At 36.4% G+C, this 19985-nt stretch overlaps 1 protein-coding gene across 1 annotated transcript in view; it reads right to left on the bottom strand.

Annotated features, from left to right (window-relative positions):
• LOC150091223 (uncharacterized) overlaps positions 1-19985 on the bottom strand; it is a 132859-nt gene that overhangs the window by 62146 nt on the left and 50728 nt on the right. Inside the window, exon 3 of the mRNA XM_090374784.1 lies at positions 14602-14744. Coding sequence (XP_090230910.1) covers positions 14602-14744 — 143 coding nt within the window. The remainder of the gene's footprint in view (positions 1-14601; positions 14745-19985) is intronic.

Here is a 19985-nt window from a genome sequence, read left to right as displayed (position 1 = left end):
ACACTATCTGCCAAGCTCTCCTGTGCCACAACAAAATTCATTTGACAGAGAAGTATCATTCATGTGTATTAGATATTTTTATTCTAAATAAAATTTTTAAATAATAAAATTGTAAATAAGATATTTTTATTGTAAATATAACCGTATGATGTAACTTGTAAATATAGTTAATACTGCGTAATATGAGGAAGTGTAATGACATGCTTACATTTTACATTTTTAATTTTACAGTATGTAACTTAATTGCAACTTCACTTACATCTATATATGTACATTGTATTCATTTAGTTGCAATAAAGATTTTCTCTTCTCTCTCTCTCTCTCTCTCTAAACAGGGATGAGAACAAGTCGCATATTTGCGGGAGTACTGGAGGCAACTGCTGATGGTTCATCCAAATGAAATGAAAATTGGCTGTGATTATTTTGAAAGAGAGAGAAAGTAGTGTGCTGTTGATAACGAGTTACTGATTTTGAGCATCTATTTCCGATGCGTTTTCAAAGAATCACAATTAACTCCTATCTCTTCATTATAATATTGCATGCAGTTGATTTAGAGACTTATATGTTGAGGTCCGATTTGGAAATGTAAACCAACTACGTAGCGTTATTGCAAATATTGGGAAATGAGGCATCGTATTAGGATGATAATGGAAAATGACCGAGGTAAACCTTAAGCTTCCGTTTGTGAGAAATTATATTAGTCAACCCACTTCGAAAACTTGTAAGTACCTTCAGAACAATTGTCATGATACTTGAGGCCCTGTCCATTAGTCATTTATCAGTTTAAAATGGTGTGTGCTGTATTTTGTTCTTGCGTGTGTTAAGTGCCAAGGCAACTTTTGCAATGAGAGTTAGTATATTGTTCTGTATTTGCTTGTACTCTTCAGTGGGCTACTTGTTTGCTGGACAAATAACTCAAGCTTCTTCGACATAAACCATGCGACTCTGCCCAAGATCGACTAACTTGTGTGCTGTGTGATGAATAAAAAAAAAGGTTAATTGTAGAGTGTCCATTGGTTAACTATTAGCCATCCATCATTAGTATGGCATCTGACAGACGCCATTTTTTAAAAATGTTTGTTATTTTTCAAAATTTGTAAATGAAATCAAATCCTTCCTTCGCTCCTCAATATTTTCTAGCTGGTTATACAGTATTTTCTGTTTTCATTTTGATTACTAATACAATTACGAGACATTAATTTTTTGTTTGTTGTTGAACAGGCATCAGGCGAGCAGATGCGTCTTTCCTTTTTCTAGGAATCTCCCATTCCCATGTGGCGTCTGTGAGATGTCAGCAACAAGTATAAGTAACCTTGCCGTAGAAGTTTGGTTCTGACTAAACACAAGAACAGCTGACAAAAATGAAGACAATCACGTTGCGTTTCAATCCGGGGGATCAGTGACCTTGAAAATACCCCCCAAAAAATACAATAAAAACCTTAATTATTATGATAATAATAATAATAATTAGTATTAAATTTTCTCGTTTATTTTCATTCGACTTTTTTTAAATGACTATAATTCGTTTAACTCGTACCCCCCAATTTGAGCTTTGTTAAATTGGTGGCGCGAGTGATGAAGGCTAAGTATTTTCATCACCTTCTTTAGGCAAGAAAATGCCAATTCTTTTTGTAATTTCCCACTTCCGTATCAACTGAACACTAGGTTGCTTTCTGTTTTTGTGTGTGAGTATCTGCAAAGAGCAGTTGGAGTTCTATTATGTTTGTGATATTTTCTAAGCCGGTTGTTTGAAGTTTGATTTTGCGGATGACATTGATGTGTATGAATATGTGATTTTTATACAAAGTAACATTTCTGTATCACCGCATTTAATGAGATCATAATTGAGAAGGATATGTATTAATTTCTGCAGCTAATATATCTCGCCCGAAGAATCTTCCAATCTGTTATCGAACGCTGCCTGGAAAGTCCTGAAATGCTGTCATTTGTAGAGGTAAGAAAAGTTTGCATAAGCCATTGTTCATGATCCTTTCCGAAATGTGGTACCGTAAATGTGTAGTTTTTTATTTTTGATTTTTTTTTTAATTCACAGATTTGCTTATGAATATTTGTTTGTAGAGTTAAGTGTGTTTACATCAGAGAAATGGAAGAATCCCTCTTCCCCTCCACTGAATGTTCCACTCTTGTAAACTACTAATTTGTTATTTCTGCTGTGGTTGGGAAGCTTCTCTAATAGTTTGCAATCGTCGGAATGCGTTATTCAATTTAGGCCTAATATGACAATTTTTTTTTTTTTTTTTTTTTTTTTTTTTTCTAAGCACGATTGTACCTTCTGTGCAAATTACGGTTTTTTCTTTTATTGAAATACAACATAATCTTTCTCTATGTGCAAATTCGAGGTAGCATTTGAAATGGTTAGTGTTGAATTTTTTAAAATTAAATTACAAATTTTTGTGATAACACTATTCATTATTTGTCACACTAATCTTTTGATTAGTAAAGTTTATATCAGAAGTAAAGGGTCTGAAGTTTTAAAGAATAATAAATTGGTCGATATCTGTCTTCCTTCTTTGCTGCTGTTGTTTCTTGTGAAGCGGCTTTTTTTGGTACGAGACTTGTTAGGAGTGTGAATGATTAGTGTTGCTCTGAACACTATTCAAATTGGCAGTTGGTATTCGAAAAGAAAATCCGGCCATACTCCAATATACGGTGCCCCCTTGTAATTGGTTGTCAGAACGGGGGGAAAGCAGTGATTGACAGGTTTTGATCCCGCCTACTGACTGCGTCCCCTCTTCGTTTCACGTGGATGTCATGTGACACGACGTCACTGGAGCGCTAAATGCGAAATTCGTTGCGTATATTCTTTCTTTTGAATGTTGTTTTTTAGTGCGTACGGAGGTGAGTTGTTACTTCTTCATTTTCTGGTTATTGCCTCGTGGTTTTCAGTTTGTCGTTATCCCGTTCCATCCTGCTGGTAAACTGTTTCTTTGTTTATTGCTGCTGTGAGGTGAGTTTAGTTTGTCTTGTATTTCTGTGTTATTTTCACGTATTATTAACGTAGTATTGTGTCCGTTGCGGTTTTTTTTTTTAAAAAAGAAAAAATTCTATGTTGCCGTTTTGTGCTTATGCAAAGAGCAATTTTATTGTTCGTTGCACGTGTTAATTCAGATGTATTAGTGGCCATACAAAAAAAATGTATATTGGGAATTACGTTTTTAATTAATTGTCTTTCGTTTGTGTTTAATTAAAAATGGTAGGTTACCTTTTTGCGGGACTTCGCCAGTTATTTGTCGAAAATTGGTCGTTTGCTGCGTCTCATTATATATTTTTTCGTTTTGAAGAACGTTTTTCAATTGGGAATTACGTTTTTAATTGTCTTTCGTTTGTGTTTAATTAAAAATGGTAGGTTACCTTTTTGCGGCACTATGCCAGTTATTTGTCGAAAATTGGTCGTTTGCTGCGTCTCATTATTTCTTTTTCGTTTTGAAGAACGTTTTTCAATTGGAATTACGTTTTTAATTGTCTTTCGTAACCTACCATTTTTAATTAAAAATGGTAGGCTACCTTTTTGCGGGCTTCGTCAGTTATTTGTCGAAAATTGGTCGTTTGCTGCGTCTCTGTTTTGAAGAACGTTTTTCAATTGGGAATTACGTTTTTAATTGTCTTTCGTTTGTGTTTAATTAAAAATGGTAGGTTACCTTTTTGCGGGACTTCGCCAGTTATTTGTCGAAAATTGGTCGTTTGCTGCGTCTCATTATTTTTTTTTTCGTTTTGAAGAACGAAATTAGTGTGTTTAATTTGCAATTATTTTGGCTGCTGCTCCGAAAAAATTACTGTTGCCGATAATTTCGTTATTTTTCGGTTCCGCCATACTGTTATGTCGCGTGACATTCGCCACGTGCAGTTGTCGAGAAGAAGAGGGGGAACGCAGTGAGTGGGCGGAGTTACGAACCGTACGTCACTGCTTTTCCCTTCTTCTCGACGTAATTGTCAAAGGGGCACCGTGTTCTGGAGTATTACCGAAAATCCAAATTATTCTAGAACGAATGATTTAAATTTTGTATGCTTGGTAGTACGTTTTTTTTTTTTTTTTTTTTTTTTTTTTTCCTCCCCTCTTTCTCTATTCATAGGGTTTGGATATAAATATTTGTGTTGGAGTTAGGTTTCCGTATATCTGAGAAATGGAAGATTCCATCCCCCTTCACCGAATGTTTCTCCAACCTTTTAAATCGCACTCATTGGTTATTTATGCTGTGGTAGAGAAGCGTATTTAATAGTTTGTAATAGTCGGAATACGTTATTCATTAGAAAAGTTTAAGGTACATCACGTTTTTTTTTTTTTCTTTTGGCATAATTAGATTTAAATAAGTAAATTATAATTAATTTTAAATGTAAATAAGTAAAAGGCTAAGATAGTTGATGCGTACCGTTCATAAAGTTATTGTGTTCGCTTGTTGGTTTTAAGCTAAATAAAATTTGCTTATTTTATCCATCCATTGTTAAAATGTACGGAAAAAATGTCTGTTAAAATGTACGGAACAAACACAAATAACAAAATGGCAGATTGTTTTCGGTTGTTTCCCGAATCTTTAAACTCGCAACAATGACCGTTGTAACTGTGGCAGGAAAGTCGATATCAAAATTAAAATACATGAGCAGTGGATGGCAAAATAATGCATCATTCGTATACCGTCTGGCTCCCGTTAGGTCAGTGGTGCGAACGTAGTAAAATCTGTTGCTTTGTTAAGTGAAAATATACCATATTTACTACCTTCTACATTACGATGACCATTAGATCAGGATGATTTTGAAATAGGTGACTTTTCAGATTTATGTAAGATTTCAGACTCTTCTTGCTTTCTTCATTATAAAAATCAAATCGGTAACTAACACCGTTCGAACCACTGTTTTTACTACTTCTTACGCAGATGACTTTAGCATATCTTGCCACTCTAAAAACATGAGAATTACTCTTAACCGGATTACAGTTCTAGCTGCAGAAAACAGTTTTCGCATATCAACTGAAAAAACAGTTGCAGTTCACTTCTGTAGATGATGTAATCTTCAGCCTGACCCAGTTTTATAGCTGGGTGACAATGTCATACCTCTTGTGCCTATTGTCCGATCTCTTAGCTTAACCTTAGATAAAAAAAAAAATTGATCTTTCTTGACCATATCAAATAGCTTAGAACCACCTGTTTCAAGAAATTAAACAACTTGAGACCATTATGAGCTACATCATGGGGCGCTGACCGTCATATTCTTCTTCGCTTATATCATACTGTAGTAAGATCACTTTTAAATTATGCGTCTCTAGTTTACAAGCCGACCGGGCTAGCCGAGTGGGTAAAGTACCTGCCCGTCAACCCAAAGGTCGCGGGTTCGATTCCCGCCTCGGGCTTGGATCAAAGTACTGCAAAAAAACCTTGGGAGGTGCAATATGGCCACAGAAGCCGATGCGCCAACAACTATCAAATCAAAACTAGTTTACAACTCTGCTAAACCCAGCACCGGCCCAAGTGCTAAGAATTATTTTATATTGGTTGGTTTTGTGTTATCTGACGACGTATTTGCTGCTTGTAATATGATATTTTTACGTTTGGCATTTTCTTCAGTGTACAATAACTTGAAGTGCTCTGCCTCGCCGTGGTTTGGGCTGAATCCCCAGCTGGCAGAGACAGCTAATTTTGGTTTATTTGATTCTTAAAATTGTGTTTCTTTAGGTGCGCGCCAATTTTGTCTGAGCCTTTGTATCACTTTAGCTGTATTGGTACTAATAGTTTAGTGTTAGAAAATAGTTATATTAATCTATAGTATTATGACCAGAAGGAGGAGAAAGACTTCCGATTCTTCGGCTGAAGTTCCAGAGATACAAACAGAAGGCTTCGAAGAAGACCTTCAACAGAAAAATAATATTCATGTAGTGGTACTGCAAGATATTTGAGGAATGCGGGTGAATCCTGAGACCTCGAGGAGGGCCACCAGGTCTAGTTCGCAGGGCCACTCGACTTCAGCCTTTGTCAAGGTTTCAGGCTAAAGTGGCAGAAGCCACTGATGAAGAATTGTTGGACTATGCTGGAGCTGTGCATCTGAAGAGGAGCGCGCCCACGTTTGTGGAGGAAACCTCGCAGACAAATGAATCAGGAGATACCTTTGTCTTGGAATAAATAAAGAAATAAGAAGGAAGCTCAGAGAGCTCCTGACGGATGAAGAATATGCCCTTCCTAAAAAAGGTGATCAGATGAGTTCTGGTCTACTGGGACTACATGGAGGAAGCGGTGATGGAAGTCCATGGCGAGAACAACAACTTAGCAGCTAGGGTAGAAGTTAGACGTAGAATGCAGGTGGCATGCTTCCGGTAACCAGCAGCCACAGGTAGCCTAAATGAATAATGTAAGTTAATGGGATTGCGTATAATAAGAGCGTGTGCACTGCTACTGTTTCTTGTTTAATCCACCAACCTACTTCAACAAATTAAGATTGCTGGTTGCCAGTGGAAGTACAGATTTCACTTAACTGGGTACGCATTGCTTGCGCCTCTGGCCTTCAGGCAATTATAAGAACTACTTTTGCCATAGAAAGCAGGAATTCATGGTGACGTCAAGAAAATTTGTAATACAGAAGTCTTAAGCATGGCTATTAAAATTTTAATTTTAAAAAATTTATGGATTCATGTAAAACGTGCAATATGGGAAAAAAATGTCAAACCGCATTCAAACAGGATTACAATGGGCCTTTTTTTCCTGGTATTTATCTATAAAGTGCTAATAGATAAGTAGAACTAGTCGGTTAGTCTGTGTTTTTATTAATCGAATTTAAAATATGTTTCTCGATTCGTTCTGATGTATTTAAAATTTCCCTTCATAACGTTCCAATTAATTACATAAATTGTGATATCCAAAAGTTTGTCTACTATAATGTACGGGGATTGGGTGTACCCATCAGTTCCTTTACTGTTTTCAAATCTTGAAAAAAATAAATTAAAAAAATTGGTAATGCTCCAGAACACGGTGCCCCTTTGAAAATCACGTCGAGAAGAAGAGGGGGGGAAAGCAGTGACGTACGGTTCGTAACTCCGCCCACTCACTGCGTTCCCTCTCTTCTCGACGACTGCACGTGGCAAATGTCACGCGACATAACAGTATGGCGAAGCTGAAAAACAACGAAATTAACAGCAATACGGCAATTTTTTCGGAGCAGCAACTAAAATAATTATACATAAATATAATACAGTAATTTTTTTTTTTTCAAAACGAAACAAACTAATGAGACGCAGTAAACGACCAATTTTCACTAAACTCCGGAAGTCGCGTAAAAAGGTAACCTAAAAACATAACCATTTTTCACTAAACACAAATGAAAGTCGATGAAAAACATGACTCCCATTATATTTTTTTTTTTTTTTTTTTTTTTTCGTCCAACGGCTGGTTTTTGATTGAATCCCTCCCAGGTCGCGTAAAAACATAACCTAAAAACATAACCATTTTTCTAAACACAAATGAAAGTCGATTAAAAACATGACGCCTGTTATAATTGTTTCTCGTCCAACGACCAATTTTAGCTTGAATCCCTGCCGAAGTCATAGCCTTTTTTCGCTAAACAAAAACGAAAGTCAAATTAACACGTGCAACGAACAATAAAATTGCTTTTTGCATAACCACAAAACAGCAACATAGAAATTTTTTTTCACAATACTAGGTTAATATGCAACATTCTCTCTCCCTTGGAACTGAACAAAGGCAAAAAAAAAAAAAAAAAAAACACACAGACAAAAAAAACACAAAGAACCTAAGAAATAAGAAAATGTGACGGCGGCAAAAAACAAAGAAACAGTTTACTTGCAGGGTGGAACGGGATCGCTCCCTTGGGACTGAACAAAGGCAAAAAAAAAAACACAAAAAAAAACAAAAAGAACCTAAGAAATTAAAAAAATAATAAAATGCGACGGCAACACACGGCAGCAAAAAACAAAGAAACAGTTTATCTGCAGGATGGAACGGGATAACGACACAGAAACTCAGGAACACGTGGCAAGTAACATTAACACCAGCAAACGAACAGCAAAGCACCGAACAGAACAGAAACCAGCATTCAAATGAAAGTACATACAATCATCATCAGCCATTTTCAATCCACTGCAGGATGAAGGCCTCTCCAGCAACTTTCCAGATCCTTCTGTTTTGAGCACTGGCCATCCATTTGCTACCCACAAACTCATGAATTTCATCTATCCATCTCCGCCTTTGTCTTCCAGGTTTTCTTCTAGCTCCTCTTGGGTACCATTCTGTTATTTTCTTAGTCCATCTGTCATCATGTCTTCGAGCTGTGTGTCCTGCCCAAGACCATTTTAGTTCTTTAGTTTTAATAAGAATGCCCTTTACTTGAGTTTGCTGCCTAATCCATGTGTTTCTCTTCTTATCTAACAGTCTTATTCCCAATATAATTCGTTCCATTCTTCGCTGTGTAGTTCTCAGCTTCTCTTCCATTCTTTTGGTGAGTGCACAAGTTTCACTTCCATAAGTCATGGTGGGGAGTATACATTGGTTCATTATTTTACGTTTCAGACAAACTGGGATATTGCTCTTCAGTATGTGACTATATTTCCTGAATGCTATCAATCCAAAATTTATTCTTCTCTTGACTTCTAGCCATTTATCATTATTATAGCTAATAACTTGTCCCAGATAAGTATGACTCCACCTTTTCAATTACTGCTCCTTCAATCATTATTTCCCTTTCTGTGGCATACTTGTTCATCATTCGGAGCAATATCGCCTTAGTTGCTAATGCTCCTAAAAACCAAAAAACAACTTGTTCATCATTACTTTTGTTTTAGCCATATTCATCTTTAGTCCAAAATCCTTACTAACTGTGCATAACTGATTAAGATTTTCCTCTAATTCTTTAGGATCGTGGCTTATGACCACAATGTCATCTGCAAATCGTAAATGGTTTAGGTACTCTCCGTTCACATTGACTCTTTTCTGCGACCAGTCTAATCTCCTGAAAGTTTTCTCAAGGGCAGCAGTAAACAGCTTCGAAGATATTGTCTCCTTGTCGAACTCCTTTCTCGATTTTAAATTTCCTACTGTCTTTGTCTAGTCTAATAAAGGAGGTAGCGTTCTCATATATATTTTCTTCAAAATCATAATATATGGGGTATCAGATAGCCTTGTCTTTCCAGTGCCCGAAACATTGCCTTATGCTGTATGGAGTCAAATGCCTTTTCATAATCCACAAACGCCAGGCATAATGGTGTTTTTATATTCATTTGTTTTCTCCATTAGCTGTGATATTACGTGAAGATGATCCATAGTTGAGAATCCTGTCCTAAAGCCAGCTTGCTCTTTCGGTTGATTCTCATCAAGTATTCTTTCTACTCTGTTAGTAATGACTCTTGTGAACAACTTGTAGATGTGGGATAACAAGCTAATTGGTCTATAATTTTCAATTTCTGAATTATCTCCTTTCTTGTGCAGCAAAACTATGATTGCATTATTCCACTGCGTAGGCGTCACACCTTTTCTAATGCACTTTGCGAAGAGCCTTGCCAGTTTTTGTGTTATGTCTCTTCCTCCCAATTTTAACAACTCTACAGTAACTTCATCTTCCCCCGGGGCTTTCTGATTCTTCATTTTCTTCAATGCATATTCTACCTCATCAGGAAGAATATCGGGTATGTCGTATGTGTTGCTAATTTGCAATCCATTCCATCTTCCCCACTGCTGGTATCATTCCCTCGCTCCTTGTATAATTCTCTATAGTAGTCTTCTGCTATTTGAATTATGCCTTCTCTGCTGTTTATAGGTACATCGGTATTCTTCAGTTTCAGTATCATTTGTCTTTCTGTGTTACTGCTCATTGAAGTCCTTTGTTTTCCCTTAATGCTTGTTCTGCTTTTCTTGTGTTAAATCTTCTTATGTCCTCTCTGAGTCTCTTTCTAATGGCTTTGCATAACTCATTATCAGAAAGTACAGTACAGTATATGCAACGAATTTCGCATTCAGCTCCCCAGTGACGTCGTGTCACGCGACGTCCGCCTGAAACTAAGAGGGGGATGCATCAGCGGGCGGAGTCACAACCTGTCAGTCACTTCTTTCCCCGTTCTGACAGCCAATTACAAAGGTGCACCGTATATTGGAGTATAGCGAAAAAATTATCAGTATGACAACGAAGAAATTAAAATTTTGGAATATGTGACATTAACTTTTTATTATTTCAGTTTTCAGATTTATACTTTGTTTCTGAAAATATGAGACTAAATTTTATTATCATTGATTTTTTTTTTTTTTTGTTTTAATGTTCCTTACTGTTTTGCCTTCTGCAATAAATTGCAGCCTGCACAGTGCATAAAAAAAATACATTAATATTTTAAAACATGGCTTAAAAAAGACAGGAATTGCTAACACTCATTGGTTTCATATTTTCTAATTAATCTAAGTTTTTCCATCTGCAATTAACATTAAATGAAACAATTATTTTTGAAACTACATAGTGTATTTAGTGTACATAGTGTATAGAAATCATACGTTCCTCAATTCAGTGGCCCCGTAAAACCAACCCCATCGCATACCGAGAAATTGAACTGGTAAACTGCTTTCTATGTGTTCATAGACTGTGAGAAGCTTAATCTGCGTGTTGCTGCTGGTTTCATAAACGGCTACCTGCGTTCTACGTGTAAGCACCCTAAGTTTCCAACAATTTCGTACCATTGGGAGCCTACTCAGTGGTATGGTGGGGTGGAGTGGAGTGAAGTGTCTTATCAGATAAGGCATTTATCCCCAAAACTGGTGGCTGCCAGCAGATCCTGTACCACTGGGGAGGAGCAATCAAGAATTATCTAAGTTTTTATAGGTCATTCAGATAGAGACAAGTAATCGTTAGGTCTAATAAGTCCAGGTAGTATACATAGGGGTCAGCTAAAATCAAGGTAGGTATGTTTCATGGACGTTTGTCTACCAGACATGTCACGGTAAGTAGTCTCAGTAGATTGGCCAAAAGTTGTATACATCAAGGTAGTATACATCATTGTATGTATCTGAAATTATGGTCCTAGTCAAGTTTTATTTTTTTTATTAATTATTTACACTCAAAATCTAAGGAATAACTTGAATGAGGATCCAGAAAAATTAACATATTGTTGAAGTATGTGCAGAGGTATTATTATTAACGGAGAAAAGAGAAACGATGGTGAAAACATTGTTGGATGTTAGATGATTGTACTGTAAAATTTCTTTGGATTAAAAGTTACCGGTTCCATTCTTTTTTTCATTTATGTCACTTTGTTCAGTATTTCAGTTAAAGGAATATGATCATGTATGATGGAGAATATTTAATCGAAAGACAGTACAATCCTACCATCCAACAATGTTTTCACCATCGTTACTTCAGTTGAACTAAAGTGCAATGGATCGGTGTGCTTATAATATTCTGATTTACAATATCAGTTTCTCATTTGCACAGACGTATCAATAACTTAATTTCGCATATAAAAGTTAATCCATTAATCTGAATTAACAAACTTATATGGCAGAACGGTTTTATTAATGCGTAATAGATTTACAAAACTGTCTAATGCTATACTTATATCATGTTAAAAATGTTTTAAGTAGGGTGTTGATAAGAGCCTAAATTGTGAATTATTAATCCCTGCAATAAAATGACAATTAGTTAATATGCGCAATGCGTTACATTTCAAGCGTGTTCGATTTTTTTTATTATTTTTTTTTATTTACATTAATTGAATTTTTGTTCTTTTTCTGTGACTAATAGAAGTGGAAAGTAGAGTTACCTCGTCAATTAATTAGTAAGATTATACTTTCCAGAACGCTTAATGAAGATCTGTAGTTTTACGGCCTCGTAGCAGTTCAATTTAATGAAAAAAGTGTATTTTTCTTCTCCCATACACTTTTTTTTTCTCTCTCTCTCATATACACTTGTGTTCAAACTGGCGGTGTTCACCCCTTAAAATTGTAATTGTCATCCGAATAACGTAAGTATATGGCAATATTTCTTATAGATCGCATCAGATAAGATTGTCACGCGTAAGTGATGACACAATATTGCATAAGCTGGTACTTTCAGCTATATAAGCACACACTGTAAGAGTTCGTCATTCCTTGCTTGTGTCGGGTTGGCGAGTTACGTGTATACGACACGAAGAAAGAGTGCTGTTGTTGCTTTACATGAGGAAGGATGTTCTTCCCGTCATATTGCTTATAGAGTAGTGTCTTGTAATCAGTGGACAGTGAGTAGATTTCTTTCCAAACTGAAGAATACTAGTTCTGTTGATAGGAAAAAAAAAAGAACCGGACGAAAACGAGTCTCTACGCCAAAACAGGACCGCGTTTTGAAGCGCTTATGCCTTAAAAACCGTAAAGCTTCTTCGTCTGAGCTGAAAAGAGAATGGGAATAACATACAGGTGTGGTAGTACAGTAACAGTCAGAAGACGCCTCTTCAGAAATGGATTTGTAGCCCGTCGTCCTAAAAAGAAGCCCCTCCTCACACAAAAAATGAAAACGCCTGATTAATTTGGTGTAAGGAGCATGCCAAATGGACACCCGAGCAGTGAAAGTCAGTTATTTTCTCGGATGACAAGAAATTCAACCTGCATGGCTCTGACGGGAGACAAACGATTCGCCGTAGACGTGGTGAAGAATACCATCCACACTGTATGGTGTCTACAGTGAAATTCACTACCAGCCAAATGATATAGGGGTGCATTTCGTATCGCGGAGTAGGTCACCTGCAGTTTATAAAAGGTTCCGTAAATGCCAATGGATACCTGGCTATATTGGAAGGCAAATTGCTGCCAAGAAACTGCATCTTTCAGGACGGCTCGGCTCCTTGTCATCGGGCGAAAACGTAAGTAGGCACTTCTGTAGTTACTTTAGCTTCATTTCTGCATTAGAGGTTCGACAGTAATGTGTTTACATTTGCTACAGATGAAAAAATGGTTGGAAGAACGGTCCATTAAAACTCTTAGTTAGACAGGAAACAGCCGGGACCTGAATCCTATAGAGAACTGTTGGCATCGTATGGAACCTGCAGTTGTCAGAAAGAAACCAAAGACTCTTCGTGAACTTCAGGAAACCATATTTCGTGTTTGGAACCACACACTAACAGTTGATTACCTTAAGAAATTGATTTTGTCGATGCCTCGACGGTGTGCTGCTATCATCAGGGCCAGAGGCGGTTCAACTTAATATTAGTTTGCACCTGGTGAACTTTTCATTTTGAATTAAATAAAATTATAAACTGAAACAAATTGAGGGTTTCTGATAACATTTCAGCCATAATTGTCGTGTTTACCAAAACTATTGTATAAAGGTTGCAATTTCTCATTTTGGAATATTTTGAGAGCATCTATTAAATATTACTTAGCTTTGTCTTAACTATTAATAAATATCTTTTGTTTATATTTCTATTTGTGATGCTAGTCATTAATGTAATATACCATCGCGAAAAAAAGGTTAGAAATGTGAAGTTCCTAGGTGATGCACTTTCTTTGAACACCAGTGTATTATATGCAGTAAAACTGCATTTTTAATGTATAAATTTTTTTCCCACACACTTTACATGAAAAAAAAATTGCCGGATTTCTATTTTTCGATTTTAATGAAATCTGGAATGGCTCTACAGATATTTTTAAAAGGCCCAAATATAAAATTTCACAAAAATCCGTCCACTAGGAGTCCTGGTGAAGGCAATAGCTGCGAACGCGCCTAATCATCACAAAAGTCATAGTAATTTTTTCCTAATAAATAACAACTAACCAGTTAATCTTTTAATCCAGTTGTGATTTAGTAATAATGTAATTTTGTAATAATTTAGTAATGTGAAAATATGTATTTAAGAATTAAACGTTTCAGGATTGCTTTTACTGCTTGTCTTCCCGCTCATCGTTTCCCTGTCAGAAATTTTGATGAAGTAGACGCTCTAGCACAGTGGGCTCCAAAGTAGGGTACGCGCACCCCTAGGGTTGCGCGAGATAATCCATGGGGTGCGCGAGATAATTCGCAATAAATCAATATTTATTAATTATGAAAACTTAAGGAAACCATATTTCGTGTTTGGAACCACACACTAACAGTTGATTACCTTAAGAAATTGATTTTGTCGATTTTGTTGATTTTAGTTTTTCGAAATTAATTGAAAATAAAAAATTATAAATAAATGTTTTTTAATACTTCAGTATGCGCGGTTTTGTTTGATTATGCAGTCGCCCATATCCGAAACGAAGCAGCCACTCGTTTGCTTCGGGTTCGGAGTATATCTTCCATCCTTGTTTAACTTACTGAAGAAATGTAGATCAAGCAAACAATCAAACAAATGATTTTATAAATGTAATTTTAGATATACTGCCTTCCATGTAAATGATTTATAAATAAAAATATATATTAAACTTATAAATTTAATGCTTTATTCCGGGGTGCGCGTTATTCCTTAAGTAAAATAAAGGTGCGGGATCAAAAAAGTTTGAAAACCGCTGCTCTAGCAGTGTCTATACCCAGCGTTGTTGCAGCTCGCACAGTGGGAAACTGATCACTTATCTACGTCTTGTGAATAATCAACTATCATTTTCAAATTAGTGTAATACAGTTTTTTAAATTTAAGAAAATTAAAAGTAAACCAGTTACCGTCAACTTTCTCGGAGTATTCACAAGTCATTCGTAAGTAGTCCCTTGCCTTTTTGATAACCTCTGTACCATATGGCCTCTGGGGGTAGATCAGGCAAAACGAAAGATGCCACACAACACAGTCCATATTTTTTCGAATTGCTCTAGGAAATAAAAATAAAAGTGCAGTTAGTTAAATACGCTTGCGATTTCCTGTTCCTCTGTAAAACTGACGGAAAACTTGCTTTACACTGCCGAAATGTACCAAAGTCGGCTCAGTTTGTCTGTTATCTTTACATTCCATATTCGGAATGAAAAGGTAACAAAGTAAGCGCAGTCACTATGATTAATTATGGAAACTTTATTCATTCTGTTCACTACTGAAATTGCAATTTTACAGAATGGGCTGCCGATTGCTATTTTCTGATCTGAATGCTTTTTGTATAGACCTAAAGGACTTGTATCTTTATTGCACTGAGTAGTAATATGTACAGTGGCGCAGACCACCATTTGCAGTAACTTTACCATCTAAGATCCCTGCCCTTCACAGCCCACAACAGACGTAAAGAAAGAACAAAGTTAAGCTCCTGTCTTGTGAAGTCAACGGAAAGCAACAATATCAAAGCCTGTATACGTCTCATTAGCCGTCCAGGGGTGTTTACTTTTGTGGAACAAATGGATGATAATAATATATCTCTATATATTTATATACTAAGTGATGTTAAACATGCTTTTTATTGGGATTGCACTGGATAAACTGGAAGACTATTCAGAAACCATCTCCCACCTCAATTTAAAAGCAGTCAAAGTAAATTCTAAAATATAATAATAAAAAAAAAATATATATATATATATATATATATATATATATTTTTTTTTTTTCAAAATATATATATATATATATATATATATATATATACACTATCAAAGTATATATATACTTTGATAGTATGAATCAGAGCTGTAATACTCAATATGTTCTACGTTGATAATAATATTAGTAAAATAATAAGAGTTTACCTCAATATAGTACGTAGAACACTTCCGTATGATACCCTCCAGAAATTAAAACGGAAAAACCGTTTAAATTTCTGGATTAAATTAAAACGGTTTTTCCGTTTTAATTTAATCCAGAAATTTTTTCAACCGAAAAAATCGACAACTTACCGGTACATTAGAGTACAATATAAATAATCAATTTAACACAATTCAAATCAATTTAAAACAATTAAAAATCAAATTAAAGCAATTAAAAGAATCTAACGAAAATATTCAAAACGAACTTCCTAAACGTTTTGAATATTTTCGTTAGATTCTTTTAATTGCGTTAATTTGATTTTTAATTGTTTTAAATTGATTTGAATTGTGTTAAATTGATTATTTAATTATTTATATTTTACTCTAATGTACCGGTAAGTTGTCGATTTTTTTTCGGTTTTTCCGTTTTAATTTCTGGAGGGTATCATACGGAAGTGTTCTACGTACTATATTGAGGTAAACTCCTCTTATTATTTTACTAACACATGCATACATACATACAGCGTGGCCATAATTAAAGTATCCCTATTCAGAGCTCTCTGTAGCTCTAAGTAATAAGCAGAATGCCATTTAAAATTAGTAAATAAACTATTCAAGACATGGGGGAGAAGGATCCTGTGGAAAAAAAAATAGTTCCAAAATCTGCTGATAAGGGAAAATATGGCACTGTACAAGAGGAAAGACATGACAAAGTACCAACAAATAAATAACTAGGCCAAATCGTAATGAAATTACAAATTTTTATTTGTGCTCTTTGCAAAAAAAAAAAAAAAAACAGAAAGAAACTGAACTAAACTGCCAGAAGAAATGGTTTCAGAACTCCATCACTCACACCTTACTCCCGATGGTCGATGCTGTCGCTGATGGTGGAGTTGGTTTTCGATGTGATTGCCTGTCCTGGACCAGAAATTGCATTCGATGCATAGCGTGCTCGACTGCAGAATGCAACATCTCTGGAGTAATGTTCCGCACATGTTGCGTTACGTTGTCCTTTAAGGCAGCCAGGTTAGGGACACTTCCTCGATAGACATTGGCCTTGTGGTGACCCCACAGCCAAAAATCACACTGTGTGTATGGTCAAGCAAACGTGGTGGCCATGCAATGGGAAACAAACGACTAATGACTCTTTCTGCAGTAAAGTGATGCCGGAGAAGCTGCTGTACTTGTCGTGCGATATGAGGACGAGCCCCATCTTGCATAAAAATTGTCTCATCCAGGCATCCTCTTTGCTGCAGTTTAGGAATAACGAAACTGCTCAGCATATGATGATATCTTTGTGCTGTAACGGAACAGGTGGCTGCGACTGCTGGGTGCAATTCCTCGAAAAAGTATGGCCCTAGGATGAAATTTGAAGTCGCACCACACCAGACGGTGATTTTCGGGAAGTGCAATGAGATTTGCTGAATAGCATGCGGTGCTTCTGAAGCCCATATTCGGCAGTTTTGAGCGTTGACAGTCCCATTGAGATAATGGGCCTCATCTCCCCAAAGAATGTTCTATGGCTAGGCATCGTCCATTTCCATTCTGGCCTAAAACGTTAGAGCAAATGCCATTCGTTTCAGGATCATCTCTTTGTAACTGCTGCTGGCGACTGATCTTGTATGGATAATAGTGGATTAGTTTCCGAAGAATTTTCCACACAGTGGAATATGGGACATCCAGTTGCCTCGCTAAACCCCCCCCCCCCTGCGCTGTTACTAGTTCCAGCAGCAGTATCCATGGATCGGTCGACGATAGTCGTTGCAACTTCCTCTGCTACATGAGGTGAAACAGGCTTCCTTCCTCTTCCAGACTTAACAACAAAGGACCCAGTTTCCTCAAATTTGTTAATCATCCTTCTAACTGCCGCAGCTGATGTAAGTTTTTACAGCGTCTAAATTCACGCAGAGCGGCTGCTGCATTGTAGCCATTAACGTAGAACTTGACAATTAAAGCGCGATCAAGCAGAGCGAGACGCATTGTTAACAATAAACTTACAGAATATGCTTGCGATGTTCGCATTGCGCCTCTATAGCTCTCTACTGCTTGGAAATTTTCAATTAACTTAGATTTATTCAAATTTTCTGCTCTCTTTTAGGCGTGTTATTTTTTAGTTTGGATTTAAAACTTTAGTGCAATTCAGTTTCTTTCTTTTTTTTTTTCTTTTTTTTTTTTTTTGCGAAGAGCACAAATGAAAATTTGTAATTTCATTCAGATTTCTTTGTCTTAGTTATTTATTTGTTGGTACTTTGTCATGTCTTTCCTCTTGTACAGCGCCATATTATCCCCTATCGGCAGAATTTTTAACTTTTTTTTTCCCACAGAATCCTTTTCCCCATGCCTTGAACAGTTTACTTATTAATTTTGGTGGAATTCCGTTTATTACTTAGAGCTACAGAGAGCTCTGAATAGAGCTCTCTGTAGCTCCAAGTAATAAACGGAACCTGTGTATAATTATATATAAGATCGTTGTGCACCATTTTCTAGACCGGCGTTTCTCAAACTGTGTTCAGCGGAACACTAGTCTTCCGTGAAGTGTGAACAAGTGTTCCGTGAAAAATCGTAATTAATAATTAAAAAAATAAAATAAATAAATTCTGTAGCGTACACCACTTTTGTATCATAATTTAACATTTATTTTTCTTTTCAGTTTTTAATATACTGCCATAAACTAATAATCAAATAGACTGCGGAACACTTTATTTTGGCGATCTTTTGCATAGAGAAGTATGCGTAGAGGTAATGGCATCTACGAAAAAGTAGCAATGTAGTGATCTAATATGCCATTCGTATGCGATTTAGCTTGGAGTACACCGGTTAAAGGAGAGGGAAAAGCGAACCGATATCATAACTAAACTCACTTCCTTTTAGCATTAGTAGAGGTATATGATGCAAGAAAGCAAGCTTATGCAGCATCAGCCAAAAAAAAAAAAAAAAAAAACCCTTCCATTTCACCCCTCCGTTCGTTCGAAAAATACCTGTCCAGCTGAGCCTTAAATTTATTTAGGCTATCAACTTCTACAACAAGGGATGGAAATCTGTTTCATAAACCAACTACCCGCCGGCTAAAGGCAAATTTCCGCACATCTATCCTGCATCTGTCTTTCCTCAATCTGAATTTATGCCCTCTCAGGTGATTATTCTGAGCAAGAGGAAGAATCCCATCGGCATTCAAGGCTTTATACACCTCGATCAGATCAGATCACCTCGCCGGTGCCTAGTCCCCAGACACTGTAATTTGCAAAACTTAAGCCTTTCTTCGTAAGAGCAACCCTTTGTTCCATTCACTAATCTTGTTGCCATTCTCTGTACTCGTTCCAGCAGCTCTACACCCTTCTTGAAATGAGGCCTCCAGACCTGTATACAGTACTCAAGGTGTGGCCTGACCATTGCCTTATAAAAGGGAATAATCACCTCCTTATCCCTGCTAGAAAAATTCCTGTGTATCATTGACAAGACACCATGAGCTACTCGTGCAGCTCGTCTGCACTGCTCAGAGAACTTAATATCTGCCTGCACAATTACCCCCAGGTCCTTTTCATTTTCTACCACTGTCAGTGTAGTACCACAGAGTTGATACGTTGCTCTGGGATTGCTGTTTCCCATATGTAGTACTTTACATTTGTCAATGTTAAACTTCATTTGCCACTTCTCAGCCCATCTGCTCAACCTTTCCAGATCCTGTTGCAGCAGCATAGCGTCAGTAGTGGCCTTAACAACCCTGTCAACCTTTGTATCATCTGCAAACTTGGACATTAAGCTTGATATACCATCATCAATACCATTTATAAATACAGAAAACAATAATGGACCCAACACTGAACCCATAAATTTATAAATTTATTTTGATAATTATCAGTATTTCGAAATATTATTATTAAAATAAATGACCGTGGATTTGTGATTGAAAAAAGGATTTTTAAAACGAAAATCAAGTACTTCTTGTATTGCAACTGTGGTCGACGAAAACGAACACAATATTGTCACACTTCAGATTGAGGATGAACAATCGCAGCGTTTTGGTCCCCAAAAATCCGATGCGAAAAAACAGGAACCAATTAATAAAAGACCAAAACGAAAGTATGATAACAGTTATTTGAATCTCCGCTTTACATGTGTTGGAAATAAAGATGCTCCTGATGTACAGTGAGTCGTATATAATAAAAATATTAACCTACAGTTCTTTGGCTCCAGCTAAACTTGTGTTCCGTAAATATATTGTGAGATGAAAAGTGTTCCATGACCAAAAAAAGTTTGGGAAACGCTGTTCTAGACAAATCCCTCTCAAATAAGTAGTAATCGAGCTTTTTTTTTTTTAATTTACTGTGCTTCATGTATTTACTGTTACTTCATGTGTTCTTCAGCAGGCAGACACAGCTCACGGAATA

This window comes from Mastigoproctus giganteus, chromosome 1 (genome assembly GCF_048544385.1).
Source record: "Mastigoproctus giganteus isolate SK-2022 chromosome 1, ASM4854438v1, whole genome shotgun sequence".
NCBI lineage: Eukaryota > Metazoa > Arthropoda > Arachnida > Uropygi > Thelyphonidae > Mastigoproctus > Mastigoproctus giganteus.
This window is presented reverse-complemented; position numbering and strand designations above follow the sequence as displayed.